The sequence below is a fragment of the Anas acuta genome, chromosome Z, assembly GCF_963932015.1.
Source record: "Anas acuta chromosome Z, bAnaAcu1.1, whole genome shotgun sequence".
Taxonomy (NCBI): Eukaryota; Metazoa; Chordata; class Aves; order Anseriformes; family Anatidae; genus Anas; species Anas acuta.
Genome location: NC_089017.1, coordinates 20050199 through 20070601, shown reverse-complemented (window position 1 = coordinate 20070601; position 20403 = coordinate 20050199). Strand labels below are relative to the sequence as shown.

The window sequence follows — 20403 nt, the reverse complement described above, 5'->3', positions numbered from 1 at the left end:
AGGAGCTGCTGCCCATGGGGGACCTGTGCTGGAGCAGTTTGCTCCTGGGGGATGGATGGACCCCGTGGTGCAGAGCTGTGTGGGAGCAGTGCTTGAAGAGCTGCTGCCTGTGGGCAGCCCCTGCAGGATCAGTTTGGGAAGGACGGCATCCTGTGGGAGGGACCCACGGGGAGCAGGGGCACGGAGTGACCAAGAAGGAGCGGTGGAGACAAAGCGTCAGGGACTGACCACAAACACTGTCCCCCAGTGCCACTTGGGGGAGAAGGCAGAAGGTGGATGGATGTCTAGAAAGGTGTCAAGTTTACTTTTAGTTCCTCTCTGCTTTAGTCTCTTAGAAATAGGCAATACATTCCATTCATCTCCATATGCTGAGTCTGTTTTGCTGTGACAGTAATCGGTCAGTAATCTCCCTACCCGTATCTCAACCCTTGAGCTCTTTTTTATTGTAACTTCTCTGTTGTTTAGCTAGCCCTCAGTGTGAAACCACCACAGTGCTCTGTTAGGCGTCCTTCATTGCAAGATGGGACTGCTGTGGCCTTCTTGGTTTCAGAGGTCAGGAATTTGGCTTGCTCAGTAGCTCAGAACCATTCAGAGCTCTGCTTCTATCAGCTGTTGTGGCCTACAATGAGCACTGCTTGAGAGCCAAGTGTAAGAAACCCCAGCTGGCTACTTTTGCAGTATCCTATTTAATATTTGTGTTCTGGCGGTCCTATAGTGGAAACCTCTTAATGCCATTTGTAGGGGTAGGGAGGGTGGAGGTAAGGGCACAGTGGCTGATCAGTGATTGAGATGTTAAACTTGAAATAGTGGAAGAACTGTTCTGGTAGTTACTCAGCTTTATTAGAGTCAAAATAAAGACCATTTCTGTACTTGCCATAAATTCCTCCAAGCATTACCTTCTAGGCAGTTCTTTCTCATAGTAAATGGTTTTTAATCATAGATTAAAATATATATTGTTGCTGCAAGGCGTTAAGGCTTCCTTTATACATATATTGTTAAATATAAACTGTTCATACTATTTATGTAAAATTAGGACAGAAAAGTATGCAAATCTCAATTAAATTGCTGTTTGTGAAATTCATGTCACTTTTTAAACTTCCTGGAGTTGACAATGATGAAGGGAGAAATAAAGCATGAATAACCAACAATGTTTGATACTGCATCAAAACACGAATATCTTCTCAAAGCTTGTCTGTGTGCAGCTTTTTGTGGCATGAGCAGGAGGGAAGTCTTCGGGGAGTTTTTGTTTGATTTATACTGAATCTTTACTGAACATGTGCAGACTGCAATTTTAGAGGTTTAATCTGGTTGAATGTAGATGATGTTATGGGTCTGAAAGACACTCTTTTCATGTGCAGGCTATATTGTTTTCCAAGTCTCAGTTCTTAATTTAAAAGCTGGGAACCAACAGTTAACACTGGAGGAAAAAAAGCTTTGATACCCATTGCTGGCCAACTATAGTTATCTTCCTATTCTGTTGTCAGAAGGTAAACTTTGTTGGAAATCTCCCCAAGAATGCTCAGGAGGACACATTGAAAGTGAAGTATATCATAGAGAGTTTTAACTGAAACAGCAGCAGCTTTGATTGCTCTCAGGAGCTCATTCCTTTATGAGGAGTGGTGTGGTTCGTGTTCTGTTTGATCAAGGTGTCAGGAAAACCTCAGGCCAATGAACGTAAGTTCCAGTCATTTTTTTGTTGCTTTGTTGTTTAACTTTCTGGTGTCATCTAAGGAAGGACTCCACAGAGAGCAAGCAGGAAGTGCAACTGTTGCTGTCAAATAAAACTAGACAAATTCTTAGCAGAATGCGTATAATTAGTTATTATTCACATTTAGAAAAAGGCTAATATGTAGTGGGCATAGGAAATAATTTGTGATAATAAACAGAGAGCCTATCTTGAAATTAAAAGAGTTTATCCTTTTCTTGCAGCAAAACACAAGCTATAAGGTTATTTTCATTGAGGACACAGTGATGAGAGATGGACCTAAACTGTTGTGGAAGTTTGTATCATACTTAAAGATAGGTGTAACTCATCAGTTGTAAATTTAGACCAAGGCTTGGAGAGGGGTTCTTATCTTTGGGGCTGAAATACTGGAGCAGCCTTTTAGTAGGAGAATTACAGGTAAGAAATCCTAGGTGGTAAAGATTGACTTTGCTAGACTTATGGATCTAATCTCATGACTTCCTTAGCATGGATTTACCAGTTTGGATTCAGTCCTGCTACACTTCCATTTCTTGCTTCTAGTCTGCATGCAGTCAATTTTTTGAAGATACCTTTGCTGAGCATGTTGAATAGTTAGGAGAATAAAACTGTGGCTCTGCCTCTTTTGCTCTCTGGGAACCTCCCTCTAGGCATAAAAAGCAAACGGGAAAATGCATAGCTAGGTGAATGTGATTTATGGGATGGTAAAGTTGGCACAGTAAAAGCCGGATAGAGTCAGTGACTGTTAAAGCAGGTAGGATGAAGTTATTTGTGAGGATCTTGAAGCAAGGGACAAAAACTATATATGGTGGTAGAGCTGAAGGTGGCCAGTGACTGATGTCTTCAAGGAAGGTGATAGGATTGATATAATCAGGCTTCATCTTGTAAGGGTTTTTGTGATGAGGGGAGCTGTTTTCTCAACGTGGATTAAAACCACTCGTCATTGAGAGATCATTCTTCCTTGGACTTAAGCTGAGCAAAGGCCAAAAATGAAGACTTGTAGAATTGCCTGCAACAGCTTATTCTTCCCTCATATTCTTCCCTCAGCTGTACTTAAGAAGCTATTTTTCCAATGAATTGCTTTCTATATTTTCTTGTTCTGACTTCATTCACCAAAAATAATTAATCCTCTTTGAAAATCCACTTGTATGTTCATAGTGGATTGTTTCTCCTTAGTCTTTTTTTTTTTTTTTCGCCAAGTCTAACCAGGCATACTTCTGTCAGTTTACACAGGTATTTTTTTTCATGCTGCCCCATGATTCCTATGTAAATTGAAAAGCTGATAAAAACCTGTCACTTGCAAATCCAGTGTTTTCTGTTCCCAAACAACATAATTAGTATATTCTTTTGATGTAGGACACTCCTGGTAACGTGATCTGAGTCTTGAAAGATATTTAGTTGTCTTGTTTACTTGTCCTTGTCAACTGGTGTTAAGAATTACCTTGCTATCCTGTTTTTGAAGTAGTTGCCTTTCCTGCCCCTGTTCTTTTCCTAATACAAGTATTTTATGCATTTATCCCTGTTGTTTCCTGTTTTTTTTTCCTGTTTTCCATTTTTTTCTCTATTTTCCTCTTTTTCTCTATTTTTTCCTCTATTTAGGCTATGCAGTTTTAATTTGGAATTCTTATTTTCAGTTGCTGATGTGCTGTAAAACCATTAGAATCCCTATCCAAATCGGTGTTTTGAGTGAGTGTTTATTAACTGTGTTTCTTGACCTCTGTTTCTACTTCCTTGGAAGCAAACCATACTGAACTAAATTAAACATTACGTGTACATTTGCTTAACATCAATGATGTCACTCATTTAATTCCATTAAGGGGGGGAAAAGGAAGCTGAAGAACACTTCCTCAAATTTATTACATTGTAGTTCAGCCTGTTTTTTAACAAATTGAAGGACACCTTAAAGGGTAAAGGATTCCTAGTTCTCAGCTGACCAGCTTGAAAGAAATGTAAGTCACAGGTAACAATGTAAACTTTGCTGGTGGCATTGTTCAGAACATTTTCATGGCATGTGTGCTATAAACCATCTTAGTCGTGGTGGAACAATGCTGGAGCGATTCCCAGTGAACAGTAATACAAAGAGTCATTACAGATTTATCTAGTTCTTTAGTCTTTAATTTGTTAATCTGTTCTGTATTAATGAAAACTGTTAGCTGATGACTAGTTTTGGTCTCCTAGACAACAGAGGTCTCTGTTCCCTTTAATTTGATTTTTTTTAAAGCAATAAAAACTTGCATGGAATGGATTGTTCTGCACCATTTCAGCCACATGCTCCCTGACTAAGGGTGGGGGGTGGCTCAGGCTACATTCCTTACTTTTTTTTTCCCCTTAACTTACCATTAGTTGGCTTTATATACCTTCTGTGTTAACTGGATATCAGTTAATTTTATCTGTGTCTGAATGATATGACAGTAATTTGTTAACCTAGAACAGGGCACATTCTTAACAGTCCTATAAGTGTTCTGCCAATGTGAGATGGGTGTGTTGTGGGTTTATTTGCTTTTACTTTTTCTTCTGACTTCTCCATTCTTGATGTAAATACTGGGGTGCTTCTTGACTTTCAAGTAAAGTGATTCTAATCTTTGCTTTTGAGGTGGATGTTGTGGGAGAGAGACTAGAAGAACGAGGTGCAATGAAAGTGAAGATGGAAAGCAGTCAATTAGGTTGTGCTGATTTCTTGAAACTCTGGTCTTGTCAAATAATTCAGATCTTGAATATGTCATCTGAAATGCGTGACTGAGATGTCATCTGTGTGACTCTAATGCACCACCAACGGCTGTGGTATCTGGGTATGAACAGTGCACTGTTAAATTCTGCTCCCTGATTGCTATGAGTAACAGTTAAACAAAAGGTCAGAAGCTCAAGGTGCTGGACCGGCAGGAGCTTCAGTGAGGTAAGACTGGAGAAAGAGGTATGAAGCAAAAAGAAGAAACAAGAATCTGAGTAAGCAAGATGAATTGCAGGGTTCTATACTGTAAGGGGCAGGCGCTGGCTGGGTGGCTGAGGAAAACTGGGTTGTGGCAAGGAGTTAGTGGAAGGGCAGGTCTGTTTTTGGGCAGAAATACTAGTCCACCAGGACATAGTCTTCTCAGTCTGGGGTTGGACCACGCATTCTGTAGTTGCCCAGTTTAGTGGCTGACATCAGGTATTTAAAGTTGGTCCCAGAAACTCCAAATCTTATGCATTTTCTGGGAGTAACCCAATTTTTTATCACTGAAATCATGCAGGATAAGTGATGAAGGTCTCTGGATGCTTTGTGTTTCCAGTCATACTGCTGGTTTGTATATTATCTATTCCCTATCAGAACCTATCTTTAGGGATATTTTTTTTCCTGTTTCTTAGTATTAATGAACACAAATAGCTTAAAAAATAATGCATTTTAACAGGTTATCCAGGTGGAATATTGATTATAGAAAAATCAGTTATGCCAGCTTAGATTTAGTTATTCATGTAGAATATTCTGGTTCTGTGTACTTTCTTTCTCTTTAACCACAAGGATATGTGTGTCACGGAATGTACAAATTTGATAGCACTCATTTAAATGTCACTCTGTGAGTATGTCATTCTGCAGATGTTTATTGTTCATTGTTCATTATTCAAACCTTGATAAACTGCTAAGTTAAATGTTTTATTACTCTGCAGCAATGAGTCCGGGTGTCTCACAGTTTTCTCACTGCATCTAGATGAGTTGGCATTTGCTGTGTTTTTGAAGTGAGATGCAGTGAGTGAAAGGTAAAAGGTGCACAGTAAACGCGCATGTTCTGTGGAATGTCAGGTCTAATCTTTTCAGAAAATTCTAAGAAGTGTTTTGAAATATGAAGTGTGGCTCCTGTTGGCATCACTCCTTCACTGCATTGTAAATGTTCAGAACAATAAGAGTCTAGCAGCTTAAACTTGAGTGTCCAGATTATGAAGAGTTTGTTTCTTTCCACAGAGGCATGTTTTCCTAGCATTGCAGAAGATCTCAGTGAGTAAGTATAGGAGAGAGGCAGTTCTCCATGCTAGTACTTGCCTCTCTCACCTGTGAGATTACTTTTTCACTGTAAGCCCTGTTTTAATTCTGCTTGTGTCTGCCAACTTGTGGAAGACACCAGCACATGAACTTCTTCTGAAAGTCCAGACTGAGGTTTTATGAGAGCAGAATTTGATCACTTCTGGCATGACGGTGTTCATTTTGTATATTTCAATAGAACTATAATAGTTTTTGCAGATTTTTTACAACGTAGTGAAACTTTTTTTTTTTTATATGGAGCTGCTGATGTTGAATGTCCTTCAGGTCATTAAGTTTTTCTTTTTCAGAGCTACTGCTAATTTTGCAAACAATGGCAGTCTTTGGCAGAAGTATGGCAATTGTTAATTCAAAAGGAGAACGGACTTCTGATAGAGGGCTTTTTGTAACTTGCAATGTGTATTTAGTTCTACAACTTACTTCTAAAACTAAAACTTTTGATGTAGTAAGCTTGTTTAGCTCAGCACAGATTTCCTGTCATTCTTTTAAGCCAACGTAGAATGTCACAAGTAGTATGTGAAGAGATTTAAGGAGCTTTTTTCCCAACTCTTCCCTGAAACACTTGGAGAAGAAAGTCTTTCTTTTATCAGATATTTATTATTGTTTGCATATCCTATTTGCAAAGGTAGACTGCTTTTCTGAATTTGACTTGACCACTCTTTCCTGCTTTTTGGACATTTGCTGCTGTTGAGTGGTTGTCTCTTGAGTCTGTGACATTCTAGTTATTTAAATAATTGCATTTATTGTTCTTCAAGGGCACAATTGGGTTGAGTTATTTGATTAGTACTGCATCAACGAAGCACAGGAGTGCTGAAATTTGCTTTTTAAGCAACCAAGTTCTAACTGCTGTTTGAGTTTTAATAATTTTTGACCTTTTATGGCCGGTGGTTAGCTATCAATAGTTTCATATGTGTCTACACTAGAACATTTTTAAGTATGTGAGAGGCAATTATTTGAGAGAATGTGTGGAAGAAAATTCAGAAAGCATGAATAAACATTAGAGCATTTTATTCTATCCTAATTCATGCTGTAGTTTAGAGGCTAGAATAAGTGTACTAGGTCTGGCTAAGATGGAGTTACTTTTCATAGTTACTTCCATGGTGCTATTTTATTTTTTTGACCAGAACACTGTTGATAGTGTGCCAGTGTTTCAGCTATTGCTGAACAGTGCTTGCACACTGATGGCCTGCTCTGTTTCTCACTCTGCTTTTGCCCCTGAGAGTAGCCTGAGTGAGCAAGAGTCTGGGAGGAGACACAGCTGGGACATAAGACCTTTCTTTACCAAATTGGTATTCCGTGCATGTCATGCTCAGTAATAATATGGGGAGAGAAATCCAAAATAACTATTGCTTAGAGACTGGCTGGGCATCAGTCTGCTGGTGGAAGATGGTGAGTAATTGCCCTGGTATCACTTGTGTGTTTTGTTATTCCTCCCGCTTATGCCCACCCTGTCCTGTCCTCCACTTAAACTGTCTTTTTCTCAACACCCACACATTAATTGTTCTACTTGTTTTTGCCCATCTGGTTCTCTTCCCCATCCCACTGGAGGTGGGGTGAGCAACTGGGAGGGGGCTCAGTTGCTTGCTTGGGAAAGATACACCACCACAGTAAGGTAACAGTTTTCAGATGTATAGGACCTACAGTCCTGTGTTTTGAATTACGCAATTGTCTTATTTGTATTAACTTTGTTAAAAGAGATTCATCTTTACTGATCTTATACTAGCAACTCTAGTAATTAGTGCCCAATTCAAGTGTCAGATTTCATTTTTTCTCTTATTTATTATGATCTTTCAGTTGAATGTTTCAAATGATTTGTAGCCAAATTTAGGGAGCAAATATTACCCCCCCCCCCCCGAGCTTTCTCTTATTTTTATTGTTCATCTGCACAGTATTTTATGCCAGTCCTTCAATAAAGGATATGTTAGAAGAAGATACTCCGTCAGTCTATGTAAAACCTAATGAGGTTTTAGTTTAACCAGTGCATTCAAGTCTAGGATGGAAATGGAAAATATGGCTAACTTATTGGAGAGACTGTCACCAAGGTTGCTTTGTTGAAATCACATATTATTGTGTATGTCAAATGCAGGAAAGCTGATTTTTAAATGCATTTAACTTTGCTTTGTATCCATTTAAAGAGAGGTTGATTTGCATTCAGTCACTTTTAAAATACTGCTTGCCAGGTAAATGCGTGCTTTAGCCAAGAGTGGTAGCATTTTATATAAGCAGAAAGGCTAGTTTTTATGTGTGCATATGCACATGAATACAATTGAAATGTGCAACAAAGTTTTTAGATTTTTGAAGCAATGTTTTCCTTGCCTCGAGCATTTTAATAGCCGAAGTTTTTAAATTGCCTTACATTTTAATGAATTTGTGGCTACAGCTTGTGAAATATTTGCTCTCATTTGCTGTATTTGGTATCATGGCAGTCCAGAGATGTGGTGGGAATGCCCCTGTGACTGGAGTGTTGTAAGAGAAGGATGCAGGCTCTTTAGGAAGGACCTGCGGGGGAGAGGAGGAAGGGGACTGTGTCAATGAGAAGCTGGAGTGCTGGAGATGGGTGAGGAGCTGGCAGCTTGTGGGTCAGCATTACAGGGAGGGCTGGGACAGGGGACATTGTAGTGGGGGTCTGCTGCAGGCCACCTGACCAGGAAGACCAAGCAGATGAGGCCCTCTATAGACAGATAGCAGCAGCCTCGCGTTCACAAGCTGTGGTTTTTATGGAGGACATCAGCCACCCTGGTAACTCTTGGAGGGACAGCATAGCAGGACACAGGCAGTCCAGGAGATTCCTGTTGCAGTGTCACCAGTGCAATTCCAAGAGCTCCTGCATTGCACTGATGACAACTTCTAGTGATAGAGAAGCTAACAAGGAGAGGTGCTGTGCTGGACCTCCTTTTCACCAACAAGGAGGGGCTGGTGGGGAATGTGAAGCTCAAGGGCAGCGTTGGCTGCAGTGACCATAACACAGTGCATTTCAGGATCCTGAGGGCAGCAAGCAGAGGGAGCACAGTCAGCTCGCTACCCTGGACTTCAGGAGAGCTGTTTTTGGCCTCTTCAGGCATCTTCTTGGTAGAGTACCATGGGACAAAGCCCTGGAGACAAGAGGGGCCTAAGAAAGCTGGCTAATATTCAAGGATTCTCACCTGCAAACTCAGGAGCGATGCACATCAACAAAGAGGAAGTTGGACAAAAATACTAGGAGGCCTGCATGGGTGAAAAAGGAGCCCCTAGCCAAACTCAAAAAGAACAAGAAGGCCTAAAGAGGGTGGAAGTGAGGACAGATAGCCTGGGAGAAGTACAGAGAAATTGTTCAGGCAGCCAGGGATCAGATTAGGAAAGCCAAAGCCCTTTTAAAATTAAATTTGGCCAGGGAATACAAAGGGCAACAACAAAGGCTTCTGTATGTGTATCAGTGGTAAAAGGAAGACTAGGGAAGTTGTGGGCCCTCTCTGAAAGCAAAAGGGAGACCTGGCTATCCAGCATGTGGAGAAGGCTGAGGCACTCAGTGACTCTCTGCCTCAGTCTTCACCAGCAAGAGCACCAGCCACACGGGACTGGGAGAATGAAGAACTGTCCAGTGTAGGAGAAAATCAGGTTCGAGACCATCTCAGGAACCTGAAGGTGCACAAGTCCATGCGACCTGATAGGATGTATCTCTAGGTCCTGGATGAGCAGGTGGATGTAGCTGCTAAGTCACTGGCCATCATGTTGGAGAAGTTGTGGCAATCTGGTGAAGTTCCTGGACTTCACATAGGAAAACTATGGAAATCATGAAAATATTTTGTCTGTGCATGTTACAAATAAGCAAGTAGTGTATCTAAAGATACTCTGTATATTTTCTATACATATGAAATATTACCCACTTTTCTATATTTCTATAAACATAATTTAACTAACCCTTACAGACTAAGTGGATTTCATAATTAAAAAGAAATAAATCCCTCTGTTCATTCATTCTTCTGTTCTGAAGATACAGAAAACCTTAACCCAAACCACAGAAATTATGTATGTGGAACCAGGCACCACATAGAATAAGTACAATTTTTGTTTGTATGAAGTTAGTCTGTTCTATGACAGCAGGTACTTCTACAGAACCAAGCCTACCTACCCCTACCACAGAAATATTTAACTCCTGAAGATGCTTTTTCAAGCTAAACCTTAAAGAGTGTTCCTTCTTGTATAGTTCATCGGAGGGAAAAATTGTACATTCTTCTTAATATTACCAGTTTAGGTAGAAGCTCAAGCAGAGGTACTTTTTAGCATTGTGGGGCATTGTTTCCTTGGCTTTGCTTTTTGAAATGCTTTCCCTGTTCCCAGAGGACTTCTGGATAGGGAATACTAAAAGTTAAAGAAAGTTCGCTCTTCTGTAGTGGTGTTTGTTGGGTGTATAGTTGTGAAGACCAGTGGTCAAAATAGCAGTGTACAGTTTTTTTCCCTTCTATGTTGAGAACTTCTTTCCTTATAAATGTATAGTAGATGAAGTTTGTGTATTAATCCAGACTTTTAAGAAGCTTGGAGTCGAATGATGCCACTTCAGGCACAGAGGAAGAGGTAGATACTTACTGACTTTCTTGATGAAACAAACTTATTTTTTTTAGATTAAAACAAAAGGTGAGTTTTCTATGATATAATGATTTCAGTGTTGGCTGGTTGCTTATATACGTGTCCATACATTTACAGAACTGTTTTCTCTTCTAGGATCCTTCTGTTACACAAGTCACAAGAAACGTTCCCCCAGGACTAGATGAGTACAATCCTTTCTCTGATTCAAGAACAGTAAGCATATTTATTTCTTAAGTATGCTGTTAAATTTTTTAGGTAAGACTTGTTGGGTATCATTTTCGGAATTTGGAACTGACTTTGTAAAATATGTGAAGGGTTACCTAGAGATAATGGAAAATCTGTAAGGATGGGTATTCCCCCAGAGTCTTCGGAGATTTCTGTGGATTTGTTAAGTGAAATTTAATCTCTTACAGAATCTCCTTCTTCCTGGAAGGGGGCTAAAACAAAACTGCATTTTTTCCCCTATTCAGTAAGACTTCTGGTAGTCTGTGCTTTGTGCTTTTCTGAGTTTTATAGCATATGGATGTGGCACACCAAGGAAGTATCTTGGTTTTGATTTCCATTTGACTAAAAGTTCTGTTCAGAGTGAGAAAAACATTACTTTAAGTAACAGTTCAGAGACTATGAATAGTCATATTGTACTAAAAGGAGTAATTTATGTCATAGAAGCACAGTTGGCTTTTGCTTCTGATTTGTGTATTTTTTATTTACTTTGTGTTCATTTTTGCTCTTGGGAGAAAAATACAAAGAATGGAATGGAGAACTTGTGCTGTAACACTTCTCAGTGGTTAACTTCTGGTACCGAAGATCTTGTGCAAGATCTGCAAAATCTATGGATGAGTATTGTCTGCCAATATAACTTCCAGCAATCAAATACTGTGTTTTTCAAACATATGCTTATACTTCCTATGGAAGATATTGGATGTGCTGATAGTGAATGTTTCTATTAAAATCTTTGCGGTGCTGTGCTATGGCTTCTATACTGTTATAGTTCTGTGTTGGAAGCACCCTTTTTTCAGGCATGTCTTGGATCAGCTCCTAAAGGGAGCATATTTACTACAAGCAGCAATAACAAATAAGTCCAGATTTTTTTCCTAACTCACAATATCACAAATTGTATTTTTTTTTTTAATCCTGAAAATTTTCAAAATTGCTTTGAACATACCATAAGTCATAAAGACAGTACATTTTTTTTAAAAAAAATACAGAGATGCTTGGACTTGTTTTATTCATGTTTTTCAACGTGTGACTTTGTGGGAAAAGGAAAACTGAAGTATATGGTTGAGGTCATTTGCCTTCAGACAGTCAGCAGTACATGTAAAAAATTCTAATGGCTCATTACAGATGTCACTCAAATAAAAAAAAATGAAGTATGGGAGGGAAATCTTGGACTCAGTGTTCAGATACAGTAAATAGGTGCTACGTTCATGTGAATAATCTGAAATGTTACCAAACTCATTAAAACTGTCTGTTGAATGAGCAGCTCGCTTTCTGCAGAGAAAGAAGAGTTTTTGGCAGATTTTTTTGTGCAAGGCTTTTCAGTGAAGTGTGTATTCAACTACGAGTTCAGTAGTAATCATGCCTTTAGACAATACTTCCCTTACCTTCCTTTCTGTTTCTTGTAATTATTTATTCCAAAGTGATAAGCATTTACGTGAATGATTTTTGATACCTGATGATACACTTATAACACTGTGGTGGTCACCTGTCTTCTCTTACCACCTCTGTATACAAGAGAAGGGCATATTGGGCATGTATAAATGCATGGAATTGGAATAGGAGAAGAGACAGTGGAAGTGATTGCCTTTAATGAACAGAAGTAGGAAAGCAGTGTCCGTGAATGTTAGGCTTGTAGGATTATCATGTCTGTTCGAGTAAGGTTAGAAACTGCTCTAAGCAGCACTCAAAACACACAGCAAAAACATCCAGATGGTTTCTGGGGGCTTTGATTTACTGTTGTGCCATGTTCTATCTTTGCTGCAAAGATTATCCATCTTGAGCAGTTTTATGAGGGTAATCCCGATTCTAATATTTGAAAATCATAGTGGCACTTGTGAGAAGTGCCTAAGAAAGGACTTAGGTTGGTGGTAGCAAAATATGCCCTGTAGATTTCTGTGCTCTTCAGGTTGAGAATCGCTGTCTTGTGTGAGTTGAAATGATATTTATGTTTCAGTGTAAGTAACAATGCATAGCTCAAGCTTTTAGGGAAGCTGAGAGTGGTATGCTGCAGCTATAAATCCAAATTTTTCTATATATCTTAGCTAGTGGTAAGATGGCATCCTAGTGTATAGCACTAACACAGTATTTATTACTCTTAGTCTCCCTTCTCTCCAAGTTAATAAAACGTGCTGGACGGTACACACTTCTCCATTGCAAATGCAAACATAAATATGGATTTTTTTTGTTATTATTGCTGTTTTACCTGGGAGAAAGTGACTTAAAATTCTGAATATTGACACTGGCAATATTAGCTCAGTTGTGTTCTCCCTTTGCCAAGGGAGGTGCTTGCTATCGATTCTTTCTTGGTTATCAGGATAGGACAGGAAAAAAACTATCTTTTTTTTTTTCCAGCTTGTCAGTGCCTTTCCCTTTTCTCTGTCAACTTACATCCTTTAAACCTGAAGGGGGAAACTTAGAAGGAAAATAATACTTTAGAGATAATGAGGAAAGAGAATTGGCATAGATTTTAAGTCTCAAGTGTCACCTACTTGATATCTGACATGAGAAATCTGGAGTCTTTTTTTGTTTTCTTACCAAATTTCAAATCCCATCTTATTTCTGATTGTTAAATCAAACAATTTTAAATGAATAATGTAAATGTCAGATGAAATAGCTTGTATCTTCAGTCTCTAGCAGTCACCATGGAGAGGACTTTTTGTCTTTTGTTATGTTTCTGAAAACAAGGAACAGAGGAAATTTGGCAATTATTATTTCTGCTTCATCATTTAATGAAATTACAGTTAAAGAGAAGCTCTTTTTTACTGTTGAAAGAGGCTTTTAATCTCTTCTTGCTTCTTAAAGTTTTGCTGGTGCATGTTGAACTTGTACTTTGAGCAGTGTGCATAAAACATGCACGGACACATTAATGCATGTAACATGCACTTTCAAATTTAAGTATTAAAAAATTGACAAAAAATTATTAGACTTGTTTTTCTATTTTATTATTATTATTAATTAGAGGCATATTTTTCAGTAAATTCCAGTATAGCTCCCCTTCTTCTGTCTTGCATCTGGACAGTGAATTTGTATGTAATGTTTGTATGAAGTTTGAACGTAAAACCAGATTGATCATTTATACAGTTGCACCTGATTTCTTTTCAAAACCTCCTCCCTCCCCTCCCCTCTAACTCTTCCCTACTGGTAAGTACCCTACTTCGTGCTTATGGGGAGATCTGTTCAAGAGAATGTCTTTAGCAATTGTCTCTGGCCAGCCTGTTCCCTTCAGAAAAGGTTTTATTGATTTCCTTCATCCATTACAGCTGTGACAGCAAAGCAGTGAAACAAAAAGATCTGTTCAAGAAGCCCAGTTTGGGAAAGAGGTGCAGTACAGTGGGGCTGGTTGAATTTCAGGGTATAAGAACCTTGTAGCCTCTGGCTGTGAGGGTCAAAGACCATGGATCTGTGAAGTAGGATCTCTAAAAATGGTTGACTCAGTTCCCCTGGACGGTTGTCAGTTGTCTGTGATGTTAAGATGTGATGGTATCCAGAAATGTCCAGAGGTCACAGAGTCATTAAGGTTGGAGAAGACCTCTGAGATCATACAGTCTATCCTTTAATCTAGTTCTGACAAGTCCCTCACTAAACCAAGTTTCACATCTACACATTTCTTGAAGATCTCCATGGACAGCCTGTTTCAAAGCCTCACAAACTTTTTAGTAAAGAAATGCCTCCTAATATCCAACCTAAATCTTCCTTGGTACAACTTGAGGCCATTTACCTTTGTCTTATTACTTGGTGCATGGGAGAAGAGCCTGATCCCCCACCTCACTACATCCTCTCCCAAGGTTTTAGATTACAATAAGGTCTCCTGCGATAGCCACCTTTTATCCAAGCTAAACAACACCAGCTTCCTCAGCTGCTCCTCATAAGACTTGTTTTCTAGACCCTTCACAAACTTGCTTGCCCTAAGTCATTGCAGTCCTTGCAATACAGGTCTGAGTAATTAGTATTACACCCTTAAAAAAGGTAATTGCTGATCATGTGTCTTTCTGCTAATGTCTCCTCAATCTTCCCTGTGATTTAAGTCAATCAGGTATTTCTCTCCTCTGCACAAGTCCCCAGTAACACTTGGATGAATAATCAATAGCATTTGGACAAGTGTGACAAAATAAACGCCAAGTTGTAGGTTGCAAGAAACCTCTGGAGGTCATTTTCTTCAACCCCCTGTTCAAAGCAAGCCACTATATCACTTTGTGTGGCATCTTCCCCTGCTGAGTTTTGAATGAATCCAGGGGTCAGTGACCTAACTTGGCAGCATGTTCCAGTGTTTGACAGTCTTTACAGTGATTTTTATTTCTAGGATCTAATCTGTTTGCTTAGTTCTAACAAGTAACAGCCCGTGTAACAACAGTAACAACAATCCCAACAAGGCCCTGTGTATGCAGATCGATAAGTGCATCTGTTTCATTTCTTAAGCGTAGTAAATTATACCTTAATTAGGGCAGAATTCTATGGCACGAGCTCGATACGCCAGTAAGCCAGACTTTGCTCCTTTAAGTACAACATTACTTAGCATGTGCCAAGTTTTGTTTTCTAGTTTTTGTTATACTTGATGTAGGATGAAGTCTTCCAGGCTCCAGATGGATGGATTGCACTGTTAGGTTTGAGGGGGAAGGAAGAGATGTAGAATCATCACAGAAAGGTTTGGGTTGGAAGGGACCTCAAAGCCCACCCAGTCCCACCCCCCTGCCATAGGCAGGGACACCTCCCACCAGAACAGGTTGCCCAAAACCCCATCCAGCCTGGCCTTGAGCACTTCCACGGATGGAGCATCCAACACTTCTCTGGGCAGCCTGTTCCAGTGCCTCACCACCCTCTGAGTGAAGAATTTCCTCCTAACATCTAATCTAAAGCTAACCTCTTTCACTTTAAAGCCTTTCCCCCTTGTCCTATCCTCACCCTTCCTGACAAAAAGTCCCTCCACAGCTTTCCAGCACGTCCCCCCTGAAAGGCTGCAATAAGGTCTCCCCAGAGCCTTCTCCTCTCCAGGCTGAACAGCCCCAACTCCCTCAGCCTGTCCTCATAGGAGAGGTGCTCCAGCCCCTTGATCATCCTCGTTGCCCTGCTCCGGACCTGTTCTAAGAGGTCCTTGTTCTTGTGCTGGGAGCCCCAAGAGCTGAATGCAGTGCTCCAGGTGGCGTCTTGTGAATCTTTTACAGCAGTGCTTTGCTATTTTAGATAGTTTTTCAAGGCAACAACTTGTAAATACTTCACCACATGAGACTGTAAAGAACCTACTGTAAGCTAGCTAATACTCCAATAAGGACTTTTATTGGAGTTGGTTTTGGACCTTTTTGATTTTATATAAGTTAGCTTAATTCTTAATCGAGCTCACTTCAGAGATAGTAATTAGTGCATGCCTATACTTACTCTCTATTGTAAATTAATGTAAAATGAATTTGTGGAATTTTGTAGTGCCTTTTTAATAACTGTATAAAGAACTTCCTAGTTTACTGCTTTAAACAAAACAGTAATTCACTAATAAATGATTGTTTCTCTGATTTTATGTGTTAATTGAATTTATGAAACGACACTCTTTTGAGGACCCTGTTTGTATTAAGGCTTACTGTGCCTATTCTCTATTCTCTCTGCTTCTTGCTTGTTTGTCCTGCAAGAAATAAAGTTGTGTTTTTGTAATAGAAGGTGCTTTGCAGTGGAAAATTCCGCTAACATTGCATATTCAAAAGTGATTGTGCAGGCTTGACGGTAGCATACCATTTGGGAGTATAGTAAGCAGGCAAGGGGAAGGTCCCACTGTCCCAAAATGAGGAGGATAGCTAAGAAAAACAGGACAAGCAGTGCGAAATCAGTAAAAACAAAAATCACAGGCCCTCTAGCCATGAGAGAAGAAGAAGAAGAAAAGAAGAAGAAGAAAAAAGGAAAAGGAGAAATTAAAGGTTGGTCAAATAAAATAGTACATACATGGTATAGCAATAAGCATCAAGTAGTTTGTGAACCTATAGTACTCAGCCAGTGAGGAAACAGGAAGAATCAAATGTTGGGTAATAGGGAATATAAGGTTATGATGTACTTCTGCGGGGTGCTCCTGCTTGCAGGACTCCTGCCTTTGTAATCGTGAATAAAATAGCTTCACAGAAGACCCTGTCTGAAAAAAAATATTGAGATTTTTTCTCACAGTCATGTATGCATTTTACTAATCTGCACTTTTGCTAGTGATTGTTGAATATTAGGAAATATATTTGGAAGATGAAGTAAATTAATAAATTATTTGTGGATTAAAGAAGAAGTTAACTGTTTTCTGGAAAAATTTTATGATAAACGATGTTTTTCCTTTTTTGCTTTCCTGTACCCTTTAATTACTATGTATGTCAGTGTAATAATAAATTTGTTTGCTAGTGGGACTTTTACTTAAGTCCATGTAGTTCTCCATATACGCAGTACCGTGCTAGAGCTTGAAGATGTACCTTCTTTACTTTAAGGACTTCTTGCTTCTAGGAAAGTCTGGAACTGCACAACCATGTTTCCTTTTCTACAGCTGAATGATGATTTTCCAGGGCAAACTTCTGTTTGTTTCATCTTAAGCAGCTGTGGGGCTTTTTTCACTGCTTTTTAGCTTTGATTGGAGTTATAAAAATGGGTTCTTCAGTTTGGTAGGAAGACTTAGGGAAAGATGAGTTTAAAATGCTGTGAATGAAATGGTTGAATGGTGTGGTTGTATTTTCTGTGGCTCAAAAATAACTACCTAGGAGAGTGTGTAGCCATTTAGATTCCACATAAGAAGAAAATTTGTGCTTTTTTTTTTCCTCTTGAATTCTTAGCAGATGGGGGCAGTCTGTCAATACACCCATCTGACAGAGCCACGCATCTCATCACTGCAGCTTCTGTTAAATCCTTTCTTAACTATTTTTCTGTGTAATTTCACTCTACCCCATCTGTGCATGCTGCATACCAGCAGCTGGAGAGTCTAGAGTGGGTTAGGTGCCAGTATCTGTCTGTGGTCATACTGTAGGTAGTAGTGGTCTGCCTGAGAGAGGAGGGATAGCACGCAACTGCATGTACCAGTGTTTTATGTGACTTCTGGCAGTGCCCTGCCTGTGGCAGGTTGTGTAGCTGGCAGTGTTAGCATCCTTCTGTGGACATCAGGATATGTGTTTAACCCAGCTATGATCCAGACATGGAAACAGAAAAGCAGTAGGCGCATTTATCAGCCTGGGACGGAGAGCCTTCAGGGTGCACAGGGCTGGGCTCCAGCAGTAGGAAACGTCCTCAGGAGGAGGGGAAGAGTCCCAGAGGAGTCCCCAGTCTCCATCCCCAGTCTCAAGAGTCGGCTGAGGTGGTAGCTTTTATAACATCCCCAAACAACTGTTGTCCCACAGCCTCTCTTGACTTTCTTAGACTTCAGAATTCACAGCACCAGCTCCAAGCTGCTGTTTCAGTCTCATTTCTTCCATGAAGCACATGCTCTTACACAGGGATGGGAGGTTTTTGTTTTTTTTTCACAGTCATTACTATGTGCAGTCAAGCAGCTGCATGCATGGTCATGACTGCAGCAAGTCAAGCACTGTATAGATGATGGCATATAGTGAAGCCTAGCAAATGCAGAAATCTGAATCTGAAGAATATTCAATGTAATAGGTTCCTCATATTAATGTGGTATGTATGTTGTTGACTGGTGTCTTTAATTATGTATCTTTAATGAGTGTTACAATTGGTTCCTCTGTTTATAAGCATATATACATGTTCCAATCATTAGCAGCATTTCAGGCTACTTTGACAAAGTCTCGTTAAAAGGTAGATATTTTTGAATAAATATCTTTGAATGGTCAAATATTTTCTGGTCTGCCCGTTCACTTTTAAACATTATTACATGTGTCTGTGAAAGGTTGATGGGCTCCTTACTGGAGACTGTAGGCAGTCTTGCTCCTTAGTCTAGCAAGCATCTGCTTGTTGGTTAAGTTATGCTTTTCTTGAGCAGGGTTTGTAAGTACCTTATATTTGAAGATTATGACACTTGATCTACTTGATGTAGAGAAAATTGGAGGAGACGACAAACAGGATTAAGCAGGACAAGAAACAAAAAAGACCCTCAAAGACTTTATTGTAAGCTGCTTTTTTTTTTTTTTTTTTTTTTTTTTTTTTTTATTGTAAGCTGCTCTGGTAATGACCAGAGACCAAATTGGCACAGGTACTTGAAACTAGATACTACAGTAACTACTGGTGGAATAGTTAAGCAATAGATTATGAGTCCCGAATTTGAAAACTGAATATGGTATTCAATGTGTGTTTATGGCAAGCAGTGCCATGCAAAAAACAGCTAAGCAGAATGCTGCACCATGGAATATTACCTTCTTTTACCTAAAGTTATAAATATCACAGGTAGCACATCAGATTTTCAGTTTATCATTAACACTTCCTTTAAAACAACTAGATCAGTTCTTACAGAAACTTAATGAACTCTTACAGAAATTTAATGAAAACATGTTTATTATAATATGAGACTGTTTCCCTATAATTATCTCGTTTTCTTAGGCTCCTCCAGGAAATGTGAAAATGCCTAATGTACCCAGTACTCAGCCAGCAATAATGAAACCAACAGAAGAGCCACCTGCTTACACGCAAATTGCAAAGGTTTGTCTATAACTTCCAGGTACTGAATTCCATTTAATTATATAAATGTCCTTCTGGAAGAATGTCTTTTATAAATAAGCCTTGCTTCCTACTGATTTATAGAAATTAATACTGCTTTTAAGTTATTTAATGTTTTCATGCAGTACCAAGTTAGTCTTCATCTAGAAATGGAAATTCTTAATTATATGAGATAGATATGGAATATTTAGAGTTGTTGTTTGTTTGTTTTTTTTTTTAACAATACCTAACAATGCCTGTTTTATTCAGGAGCATGCCTTGGCCCAGGCAGAACTGCTAAAGCGTCAAGAAGAACTGGAAAGAAAAGCAGCTGAACTGGATCGCAGGGAAAGGGAAATGCAGAGTCTCAACCAGCAGGGGGGTATGCATGAAAAAAATACTTTTTTAACTTGCAGAATTTAAGTTCTTAGAAACTGTTTTTGTTTTACAGTTACTTTTTGTTCTGTTTAACAATGCTTTTTTATAATCTCTTCAGGAAGAGAAAATTTATCTCATTTGGAACAGTGCATGTAGTCAATAAAATGCAGTGCATGCAGTCTGGCTTGTCCTGTGCAGATTTTTACAGCAACAGTTTTAAATGTGGCCTTTGTTACATGTTACGCTCTCCTACCAGTTATTTTTATTTTAAGGTAATATCCAGGTAACTCTGACTAGAAGTGGAGCATTTTGAGGAAAAAGTAAAATAACTTCTTAATAAGCATGTCTCTAGTTTGTCTTCTGTCATTACGTATAGCTGGTGAAGAAATTTGATTTTTTTTGTAGTGTTTACTTAACTTTTGCTATGTTACAGATATAATATTCCATGCAAATAGCAAAAGGAGTGTTATTAATTTCTGGTATGACACTTAAAACCCATAATCAAAATCAGCATCTCATTCTACTACAAATTGTAACTGTGCTGTTTAGTACAAACAGTTCTTATACTGCACTTTCACAAATGAGAAGATATACTTACTCTTAGCTGAAGATACTATGCTGGAAGAGCATATTATGTGAATATTCCCTTTGAAAAGGAAGAACTTCAGAATGAAAGTAGAAAAAGACTTCAAAATACTGTGTGCAAGGTTGACTTTGTGTGGTCTTTTCAGTTGTATCTAGAATTCTGACCATTGTATTTCAACATCATTTCCTGGTGTTTTTTTTTTTTCTTTTCTCCTTTTGAAATTGAACATACAGTGGTAGAATTTCCAATTGCATAATTGCTTAGAAAATTCCCTGAGAATTTGAATTACTACCATGTCACATGCTAGGGTCTGGGAATGGGGAACTGCTGTTCTTAGGAGCAGAATTACAGTCCTTTTAT

General features: G+C 39.0%; 1 protein-coding gene across 2 annotated transcripts in view; it reads left to right on the top strand.

Moving 5' to 3' along the window:
• The window catches only part of SCAMP1 (secretory carrier membrane protein 1), a 41519-nt gene that overhangs the window by 5317 nt on the left and 15799 nt on the right, over nucleotides 1-20403 (top strand). Inside the window, exons 2-4 of one of the 2 annotated variants that reach the window (XM_068667108.1) lie at nucleotides 10410-10487; nucleotides 18984-19082; nucleotides 19350-19461. In XM_068667108.1, coding sequence (XP_068523209.1) covers nucleotides 10410-10487; nucleotides 18984-19082; nucleotides 19350-19461 — 289 coding nt within the window. Of the gene's footprint in view, nucleotides 1-10409; nucleotides 10530-18983; nucleotides 19083-19349; nucleotides 19462-20403 lie in introns of those variants that run through there. The other variant, XM_068667109.1, reaches the window with a different exon arrangement.